Consider the following 10787-nt stretch of genomic DNA (forward strand, 5'->3'; position numbering starts at 1 on the left):
AAGAGGGGGAAAGAAAAGGCTGGGTTTTATTAAACAGCGAAGCTGAAGGTGATCGCAGCGGTATGGCACGACCTGCTGTTGGCAGATTGCCGTGGGAGGGCTTTGACAGGCCAAGAAGAAACCTCCCGCCTTGGCCACCGATAGCTCGCGGTCCCATTCAACGATGCTGAATTGCATATGCTGAGATCACTTTTCACCACACTTGTGAAGGCTTCGCTTACACAGGACTTATACCTTCTGCCTCCAAAATAGTAGAAAACTACTCAGCATCAGCCTTGCGCTCTAGAAAGCTGTATTTCATGGCTTTATTTTTAACCACAGTCACTGCTTCGGGTTTACGTCCTGACAGCAAATTTCTTTTCCCTTTTTAACCTTCTCAATGCGCATCCATGTCCCAAACCCCTCCGGTGAGGGGCACTGCACCCACGAATGGGCTGTCAGCCCTTCCGCACCCCCTGCATCTGCTGCCGCCCGATTTTGCAGTGATTTGACAGACGACATGCGAGCAAAGAGCCTGCCCGAATGGCTGCTGTAGCCAGATGGCTGAAGACACATGTTGTAACCACAGTCTGCGCAGAAGGTAAAAGGAGCTGAAGGGTTTTTTTTATACTGTGTGGAGATGGGATGAGCAGAGCCCGGCCATCAGCATCACCTCCTGGGCAGCCAGCAGGCAAGTGCTGGCATTGCTGTCCCCCGGCCACCCAAAAATTCGAGGTGGAAGAGGTAAAATCCGAACATTTGCAGGTGAATGTTGAGAGGGGACAGGTTACCTTTTAAGGGCGACTTGTGCAAGTAACAGGCATCGAAGTCTCGCTCCTCTGGCACCAGCAATGCGGGAGATGTTCAGCCTAACACTTTCATTGCACAAGTGCTACCAAATGGCATCTCCACCAGCACTGCAGGTGGTGAAAAGCAAGTTTCTCAGTAAAATAACTAGACCCCATGCTTCAAGGGGGCGATAAATACCCTTTATTTATAAGTAAATACCCTAAGCAGCCCAAGAAACATGGGCCCTGTTGGACCTGCCTTGTTCAGCATCAGAGCACTAGAACTATTTCAAAATACCTGTCTCGAAATTGTTTAGCATGCTTTGGTCACTAAGCCTGCTAACCTACAGGCAGCATATTCAGGCCAGCACCCAGACACATGTGAAAGTGACGGTAGCCACTGCAGCACTTACTGGCATTTCAGAGGTTAACATGAGCTGGCTGAGCAGTCTGCTCACACTGCGGGGCTTTGGCAGGGGTCTGAGCCCCAATCTCCCCATGTTTTCGTAAAACACGAGCTGCAGAGCCCACAGACAAGGCTCTTCAATGCCTGTGGTCCGTCAGCTCTGCACCCGGGACGCTGGGACCCCTTCGCAGCACAGAGCAAAGCTCTGGGGATCCCCTGAGGCTTTTAGACTTCCAGCCTTCAAGTACCAAGGCTTTCTTTGCCTAAGCCCATGTGCATCTATCAACCAATTGCAGATATCTGGAAGGAATCACCAGTATCATTATTTTGCATACTATGACAAATTCTTCTATGTTTTCAGAAACACCCCCCCCCCCCCAAAAAAAAAAAAAAAAAAAAAAGAGTATTTGCCAAGCCCAGCTGTGCAAGTTAGGCAGATTTTCAAGCAGGTACAGGCATAAAGGTTAAGCACTCAGTAATTCAAGTGTCTTCTACATACAGTAATAAAACGTCTTATGATGTATCCAGGAGCAGCTGCTGCCCTTGCACAGCAATCGTTAGCTGTCTTCTAAAATTATTTTCTATTCATAAGACTTAGAGAGAATGATGTTTTCAAGATAACGTAACTCGGAGCTGATGACTTCTGTCTCTCAAGGGTTTTTCTACTGCTTTAATTATAACAGCACTTCAATGCTTGCAGTGGAAAACTGCTGAAAATGCATTTCTTGTATCGCAAATGATGCAAAAAAATGCCTTTCGCAGATGTTTGATGTCACATATGTTCACTACTGCAAAGCTTAACCAAAGTACACCCTCAAAAGGGTAAAAAGAAAAATCATTTACAGTTGTAACTTTTCAAAGACATACTGAACGCGTACACGAACACAGTGCTGCTTTCAGTACGATTTCAGCTTTACTGATGTATTTGCAGCCAGTGCATCGGAGTCACTCCTACAACACATAGGCACTTAGAGCTGATAGACATTTGGATCTTCTATCCGAGTTCACCGTTTTTATTAAACCTCCCTTTTAATGGCCAAGAAGTGAACAAAACAATCCTGCCCACAAACCTGAAGATGAGCAGCATGTCCCAGAGACACCTTCGGGCACTACTGCTTGGTGTCCCCCCTGCTGTCCCCCAGTACTGAGCTCTATTACCACTGCCTGGTTATCTTTGCAGAGACATCAAGGGTCATTTGACTTTCAATATCAGTTAGTTCAGGCAAGTTAGGCATCTAGTCGATGTTCCAAGGTGCTCATCTACTGACTGAAGAGTCTCAAAACTGCTTTTAGCTCTTCTCTACAGCTATACCCAACCCAGCGGACACTCCTCTCTGTTCTTAAAATTAAATGTAGGAACCCCAGTGAAGCAAGCAGCACCCAGAGAAGCCAGCCCACTCGGTAAAGTGTCGCACACAAATAGGGAATGACTATAGAATACCATTTAATTTATTTTTTCTTAACCATCATGTAGAAATAGAGGTCAGTGGAAGCCAGAGGGCATTTACCCCAGTTATAAGCAGCCTGTGCTGGATGTGATTTAGCTGATGCTATTAGCCCGGGAGAGACCCAGAAGGCTCTCTTCTAGGAAATGCTCCATGTGAATCGCTCTGTGCTCAGATGCAGCATTTGCAGGCCTGGATGTTGGCAGGGTTTTGTTTGTTTGTTTGTTTGTTTTAAAGAAAGGCTTTTTAAGCAGAGTTAAAATGCATTCACACCAGAGCAGCTTTAATGGGTACACACAGCGAGGGGGGGCACTCGGTCTAGCAGGCAAGCACACACCAAACCACAGAGTGCATTTTGTAACATCATCCGGGCAGGCTCAGAGGCTGTTTGTTTTCCCCCTTTGTCTTAAAACACAATTTGGCAGCCCTCAGTGGCCAAGCCATCCCCTGGAGTGTAGCTCCCTGCCCAGGAGAAGCGGCAGCCGCCCTCACAAAGACCTCAGATGGTCTTTTAATTCGGCAGCGATTTAATTGCAGCTCTTGCTCCAGGACAGTTTCAAAGAAGACAGCTCAAGGGTCCTGACTACAAAGAACTTTGGAGCGGGCATTTTGACAATAAACTGTTCTCACTATTGTTCAGGCTCCCCCTTTCCAAAGGCAATGACTCAACTCCACCAGGACTGGCAGGGAGCCTTCAGCTTCTCAAAAAAACAAAACCTGGGTAACGAGATTACGGGAGCAGCTCGCAAGGCTTTCGCTCTCTGCTGCAAAAGAAACCTCTGTGCTTTAAGAACTTCTTCGTGTGCCTCCCGATTACTGTTAATCATCTCTTGAGGAATGGGTTGGAGCCCATCTGGTAGGAAGCCTGGCGTATCTCGGGTGAAAAACTAGAGAGGGACAAAATACGAAGCCAAGAGGAACGCGTACAATTTTAAACACCTCTTGGATAAGTTATTACTCTTCAGATATCAGGTAATGATAAATGAAAGGCAAAAAGCTTGCGTTTTACCATTTTATGGTGGCTTTGCAAGCAGAGAAGAAATAACACATTATATGTTTGCTCTTAGCAAATATACAGATTGCAGTATTTAAGAATGTATTTGCTCCAAGCTGTTTATAGAGTCAGAAACCATTTTCACTGAGAAAATCCATGTGTGCTTTTTAATCCTGTAAAGACTTAGATTTGGATGTGCCTCCTCTCTGAGAGGAGAGGACACTTCTTTGCAGCTTTCATTCCTCCTTGCAGAGAATACAGTCCAATAACAGGACGTGGTCCTAGAGGGGCATCAAGATTTATTTCTGCTCATGCAGTAGCGGTTGACAAGGAAGGAATGAGAGAAAAGGCATGTAAACCCCTTGAGCCTAAAAGTAAACGTAAAAGATCCTACGGACGAGGACGCTGGGGCTTGTCAAAGTGAAGGTTGCCACCCCTACGCCAGTGCCCCCAGTTCCCTCGAAAAGACCAGCCTTATGGCTCCCACATGCATTTACGCAGAGATTTATTAACTGCAGTTATACAACACGAACTTCAGGATTCATCTCCTTGAGATATTTATTTTAATTAAAAACAAACTGTTTGGGAAACACTATACATATTTCCCTCTACATTTCCCTCCATCTAGTTTCAGAAGAGCAATTCTATGGGATACAAACAGTCCCAGGGCCCGCGCAGCGTATTAGACAATGTTTAAACTTCACACCCAGCAATACAGTCTTAACTCTAGTAAAGCAGAGCGGGAATAAGTTCACATTTACGAAAAACGTAACCGAGATACACGGAGGCTTCCAAGGACTTAGATGGGAATTAGCTTGAGTTTAAAAGTTAGAGAAGTAAAAAAGCAAGTACACAAATCAAAGTACGCAGTTCTTCACAGTTATCCCAGAGGTGACAGGAATGGTGGTTGAAGAAAAATCAGCTGCAGAGAGCAGCCACTCACAAGGTGGAAAATGCCAGAATATCCACAGTTTCAGCGTGCAAAGGCTACACAGGGGGAGAACTACTCTACCAGGATCGTATCAACGCTTTCTTGGATGAGATCCGACTCCAGTATACATTCATCTAAGTGGTCTTGGGATAAACTGGAGCTCTTCCCCACGCTCTCACTGTCACAGTAAGGATGAAACCTGGGGGTCGCGGGGCTCTCCAGCCGCTGGCAGCGGCTGTATTTGTGCTGTTTCCCTCTGTGCATGTACATGTGTTCGAGCAGCTGGCTCTTCCGGAAGAACGTGCGGCCGCAGACGGTGCAACTGATTTTTCTCTTTCTGGAGAAAGAAAAGTTACAGTTCAACTCCACCGGTTCGTGGTCCTTGGAGATGAGGGAGAGCTGGCCGATCTGCAGAGGCTCCAGGTCGCTGCAGCTCGGATGCTCCAGCTGATGCTCGTCCTCCTTGAGGAGGAAGGCCCCGAGCCGGTGGCCGTTCCCAGCCTCCCTGTCCTCAGCCAGCGGCTGCACCTCCCCGAGGTCGCTGCTCTCCAGGATGGAGGCCGGCACGCCGAACGGCAGCGAGCCCGAGACGTGGGTGTGCAAGTGCTGCCGCAGCCCCCCCCGGGAGTCGAAACGCTCCCCGCAGTAGTGACACAAGTGCACCTTCAGGCTGGCCTTGGCAAAGATGGGGCTCGCTCCCTCCGGAGAAGGAGGGGAGCGGCTCTGGGACACCACGGGCTCCGAGTCGCACCTCTCCTGCTTGATGGAGACCGAGAGCTTCGGGTGCTCTTCTGCCGGCTTGGCGAGAGCGGCGGGCTGAGCGGAGGGGCGAGCGACCTGCTGGTCCAGGGAGCTGTCGTCCAGGCCGATGGCCAGAGAGAGCTGCAGCTGCGGGTGGTCGCCCTGGGCGGCAGACCGGCTGCCCGCCTGCAGCAGACTCTCCTTCGCTGCCAGGCGTTCCTTCACCGGTTTGTGTGCCGTCGAGATCTGGATCCCGTACAAGTTGGAAGACTGGACCGGCTCTGGGGAGAACACTTGGTTCATCTCGATCGCGATATGGGAGAGGTGGTCTGCGTGGAGAAAACGGATGCCCTCCTCCAGTCGGCTCTGGCTGACGGTCTGCTTCGGCCCCTTCCCAGTATACATGATATGCAACAAGTAACTAAATATGTCGGGCTGGATGTCTGTGGGCTGAATCTTTATGCATTCGCTGAAAGAAGACAGATGATTAAGTACATACGGGGCCCCAAATTACCGCCCTGACCCATTACCTGCCCGCTCATTTGCGCCGCCGTTTGCTGCGCGAGAGTGTGCGGCGCTGCCTGCCTCCCGGTTCACGAGCAGCGCTCCCCGCCAAGACCTGCAGAAGCGCCTGTGCCCTGTTTGCACTGCAAAGGGTCTGAGCGTGTATTTATCCCTGTGATTATAAAGGCCGTGCGCACAACCGCGGCCAGGGATGGCGAGAGCGGCCAGCTCCCGGTCACCCCGTCACTCGCACACACAGCCAATTGCCGCCGCACGGCACCGCAGCGATGCCATGTAAGCTACCCATCGGCAGTGCGTGCCGCTCCAATAATAGGAGGCAAAGAATATTTGTGCGTTTAAGTAATAAATTCAGCTGCCACTACTGTGTAATCTTTATGAGCTTTGCACTCGAGTGTTGGTAAACAACATCTATCGGAAAGGAAGTTAACTGATCTCACTTCCAGCCGAAGGGCTACGCGGCCGACGGCTAAGAATTATCTTGCAAAGGTGCTGGGGGGCCACGACCCTCAAAAAGGAAGGGGAACGGAGAAGAGTTTGATTACGAGCAGCAAGCTCCAGGTCAGAGGCGAGATTAGACCTTGGCACCACCGTCGTTATACCTGCAGAACCACTCCTGACCCTGCCGGATGAAGCGTCTGAACAGCAGCCTGAAGTAAACTGATGATCTCGGTCTCAACCCTTATCTGCAAGGGTCTGAAGCGCAGAACTGCGATAAGGCTACGGTTTCTCGATTGCTTCGAGCCCGTGGATCCTGCCAGAAGTGACAGTCCCACCCAGCAAGCTTGCCTACAAGCTAACGCAAAGTAATGGCACGCTGCGTGTGGGCAGGAGGTACCTGGGTATCCCTAGACTGCAAATCTGTGAGGTTCTCACTGCAGGAGGACTGTGGCACTCACATGTTTATTTTCTCTGGTCACACAAATGTCTCATCTCCAAAATGAGGGGCCTGATGTTGGCATATGCTGACTAAGAGGGTGGTTTTAAAGGACAGCACATTCTGGACTGGGAATGTTTAGAGAGCCGAGGTGTGCGCCGAGTTAGGAAAATATTCTCAGGCCAGCTAACATGCCCACTTACGCTCTTTTGGACTTTAATACCCTTAGAAAGGGGAAAAAGCAGGAAGTTGAGCAGAGCGGTTAAAAGGGAGGAGAGCTGTGTGTCCTTACCTCGTCTGATGAATAAATATCATCTTAAAATAGTTTGAAAAAGCAGCGAGCACCGCTCTGTGGGCTTTGAAGTAAACATCTCCAATGGCAACCGTGCAGTCGCACAGAAAGCCAAACTCCCGCTGCATGTTCAGCTGCTGGAGGAGGAGGACGCTGTGGCCGGTCGTATCCATGGCGTGCCTGAGAGCAAGAGAACAAGACGGTCATCTCGTGAAGAAATGACGGAGCTCCCCAAGGCTCCAACCGCGGGTTTCCCACCACCGCAACGAGACGGGCGCCCGGCACGCAGCGCGGCCTCGCGAGGCCTCTTCCCTCCTCCAGACGGTCCCTGCGCCCACGATTTTAAGGATTTCTCCCGCCGCTGCCCAAACCCACGCTCAACGAGCTCGAAACCTTCTCCGTGACTTTTCCACACGCCGGCCGCAACCGGAGCTCTTTCTCCCACAGATTCACGACACGCTCCGTGCTGCAGCGGCGCTAACTTTAAAGCCCTCTCGCCTTTCTCCCCCCCCCCCCCCAGGATCGTGCTTTCTCCTGCCCCCCTAACCGCGCTCCCCCGGCCCCGGGGGGGGGGCAGAGCTAAGCGGGGCCGGCGGCGGCGAGCCAGGCGCTCACAGAGGGAACCCTGTGCCGCCCAACAAAGCCCCTATTGTACCGGGCTGAGCCGCCCTTACCCCGCCCCGCCCCGCCTGCGGCCCCTTTGCAAATAAATGCTGATATCTGCTATTGTTTCAGCTCAAAATTATTGGGGGGGGGGGGGGGAGGAGGGAGCAGCGGGGGGGAGGAGGCGAAGGCGGCCTCCCCGGGGAGCGTAACCAGCGCCCTCCCCTCCCCGGCGCCCCCCCCCGCAGCCGCTTACCCGCGCGGAAGCGCAGCGCTGGGCCCGGCTCGGCACCGCCCGCCCCCGCTGCCCGCCCGGCGGATGGGGTGGGCGCTCGCCCCCCCCCCCGCGCTTCCTGCTGCCGCCCAAAGGGGAGGCGGGGAAGAGGGGGGGGGGGTGAAGCCGGGCTGGCCGCGCCGCCCCCGCCGCTCCGCTGACGGCTGGGGGGAAAAAAAAAAAAAAAAAAAAAAAAAGTGAGCGCGGCCCCTTGCGCGGCTGCTGCGCGGGTGGGATTTTTTTTTTAATTTTTTTTTTTTTTTTTTGAGGTGGGGGGTGTTTTCCTCTGGGGTGCCAGAGACCTCACCCCGGGCTCTGGGGTGGGCTTCGCTTCAGACATCAGGCGGTGACGGGGTGCCTTCTGAGCGCCTCCACTCTCGGTCTAAGTGTTTTGCTTCGTTCTGTTCTGTTTGGAGAAAAATGCTCCTTAACAGGCGCCTCCCCGGTCTGCCCGCTCCTGAAAATGGACGCGAAGATACGATCTGGCTCTTTCACCCACGTCTGCGGCCTAAGCGCTTTCTTCAACCACCGGCGAATCCTGCGGACGCACCGTTTCTCTCTCAGGCCTCCTTCGGTCTCTTATTAATTTTTCAACCGAGGGTTATTTTGGGCGAGAGCAGCCGCGGCTGGGTGCAGCGGGGCGCAGGCGGGCAGTGCCACCCCCACCCCCATCTCCCGCCCTCCGGCACCTGCTCCCGGAGGGTTCTCCCAAGCCATGGCCCGCGCTTGGGTGTCTGGTACAATCTTTGAGGCGCCTTTCCCATGAATTTTACCAAATCGCCTTCCGAACCTGTTTAAACTTAACAGTCCCTGCAGCCTCCCGCAGCCACCAGGTTGATTTGATGTCCGCAGGTGGGCTTTTTGGCTGGAAAAGGCAGGGAAAATCGCTGTTTGGGTGCTTTCGCCATGCTTTCGGTGGAGTTTCAGAGATCTCTCGCGCCCACCTCCTCAGTGGCGTCTCTCCTGGCTCAGGGCCTCTGCAGAAGACATTCGGTGCCTTGGATCATCCCTCTGGGTTTTCTCTCAGCGTTTGATTCTTTGCAGTTCGTTTTCCTATTGCGTTCCCATAATTGCGATTTTTTTTAATTGGGCTGTTCCCAAATCTTTAGGGTAAATAATGCCCCTGGCCCCCCAGAATCCGACAGTTTACAGGGCTGTTTCCAGCGGTGCCTCGAGGCGGCCTGAGCGTGGGTGGAGGATGGAGACAGGCTGAGAGAAGACAAAACGTAGGCTCCGAAGCATTTTGCTCCGTGCGGTGTTTACTGCTTAACCCACTGACCAGTACAGCTTTCTCTTTTTCCATTGCTCTATGTTTTATTTCTTCTATTTTAAATAAAAAGCTCACAGGGCTCGGGGACCATCTTTCCTTCCTGTGTTTGCGCAGCAGCAGGATGGAGGGTCGATGGAGCTGTAATCCTCCTGCTCTTATAAATATCGGTAGCCGCTTTTTTTCCCCCAGAAAGGTTGGTAGTAGGCGGCTCAAGGTTTTGTACTCTGTTCTGGGTTATTTAACATATTTATTAACCCGCGTACAGAGTGAGTCGTTATTTGCAGATGGCATGTTATTTATTTAAATGATTAATTATTTACATGTTATTTAGGTTGACTCCGGTCCAAAGAGGACTTTGAAAGCTTCAGAGAAACTGGAGCCAAAATGATGGAAGTGATGATGAGAATGAAATTTGGTGTTTCGCTAGAAAACACAGGCGATGATATCATACGCCTCAGCAGATGCAAAGTGATACAGCCTATGCCGATGGGGCAGAAAAGAGAGCAGGGCATAATCACAGCTATCTTCATGAGCGTTTCTGCTCGCTCCTCCTCTGTGGCCAGAAAATAATAATAATAAAAAAAATAATTGGAAAGGCAAGTGTGGCAAGAGGGCACCGAGAGAACGGGGACTGTGAAAAAGGGGGACTGCCTTCTGCCCCCTCTTACCGGAGGCGGCAGAAGCTCCCAGCGTGATGCACGTGGGAGGGCTGGGACGGAGCGAGAGGCTGCACAAGCCCCACATGGGTGCTCTTTGCTTATGCTGCCCTGAGATGTGTAAGGAGCTGCAGAGAAAAAAAAAAGACCCTTGAACCATGAGAAAGACAACTTTTCAGTGTGATTTGAAAGCCATGACTGTGTCAGCTTATGGAGGCCATTTATTTCACTTCCTATAAAACAGGAAAACCTACGACAGAGTTGTACCGTGGGGGTCCCTCCATCTTTCACCGGGGCTGGTGCCTTACGGCCACGGAGGTTTTTTTTTTCCCTTGGCGCTGCTACAGGCATCGCACCCCTGAGCCGCGGCTGCGGGGTAGCGGAGGGGGGGAAACAAGGGGATTTTTTTGAGAGACATTTTGAAAGCTCCACTTTTATTCCGTAGTGGTTAGAAAAGTCCCCAGACAGACCCAGGAGGAAGGGGTGAGGTCCCATTTGGAAACTAGGATTCTATTAATTGGGTTTGTCCTGTTTGCTTTCCCAGTGGAGGGATGCTTCAGGAAAACCTTGGGGGTCATTGAGGCAGGGATTGATGCTGGTACATTTTAACACGGTGGCATTTTCTTTTGTTGCTTTTTTAATTTTTTTGGTTACTTCTGTCCTTTTCAAACTTGTAATCAAATCTTTTAACTTTGCTACAATTAAATTTTCCCCTTCGGCTTGTCTGGAGCTAAGAGGGATCTTGGGTAGTTGCAGCAAACATAAACCCAATCTCTGTCTCTAGAAACTGCGTCTGAATGAAGGAGCTGTGCAGATTAAACACTTCCGATGCCTGCGCTGAATGACAAATGTCACTTTGGGGGTGGAAAAGTCAAGTGGCAGGACCGGGAGGAAAGCCTGACCTGGCTTATGTTTTCTCGCAGCCCCGTGGCAGGTAGCGGAGGGGCCGCCCGCAGCTTCAGGAAATCCCATTTGCTCACACGGGCCAGTTCCAGAGGAGCTGGATGTC

General features: G+C 51.4%; 1 protein-coding gene across 5 annotated transcripts; it reads right to left on the reverse strand.

Moving 5' to 3' along the window:
- Positions 1-4152: 4152 nt before the first annotated feature.
- On the reverse strand, positions 4153-7978 carry ZBTB25 (zinc finger and BTB domain containing 25). Of its 5 annotated transcripts, none has more exons than XM_069783264.1 (3): positions 7835-7978; positions 6976-7155; positions 4153-5753 (listed from the first exon to the last, which is right to left on the reverse strand). In XM_069783264.1, exons 2-3 carry the CDS (start codon positions 7146-7148, stop codon positions 4616-4618), a joined length of 1311 nt encoding a protein of 436 aa, XP_069639365.1. In that variant the 5' UTR covers positions 7149-7155; positions 7835-7978; the 3' UTR covers positions 4153-4615. The 5 variants fall into 5 exon arrangements, with proteins under 5 accessions (XP_069639365.1, XP_069639366.1, XP_069639367.1 ...); XM_069783265.1 differs by lacking the exon at positions 7835-7978 and adding an exon at positions 7369-7538; XM_069783266.1 differs by lacking the exon at positions 7835-7978 and adding an exon at positions 7351-7538.
- Positions 7979-10787: the final 2809 nt, after the last annotated feature.

The sequence above is a fragment of the Haliaeetus albicilla genome, chromosome 5 (genome assembly GCF_947461875.1).
Source record: "Haliaeetus albicilla chromosome 5, bHalAlb1.1, whole genome shotgun sequence".
Taxonomy (NCBI): domain Eukaryota; kingdom Metazoa; phylum Chordata; class Aves; order Accipitriformes; family Accipitridae; genus Haliaeetus; species Haliaeetus albicilla.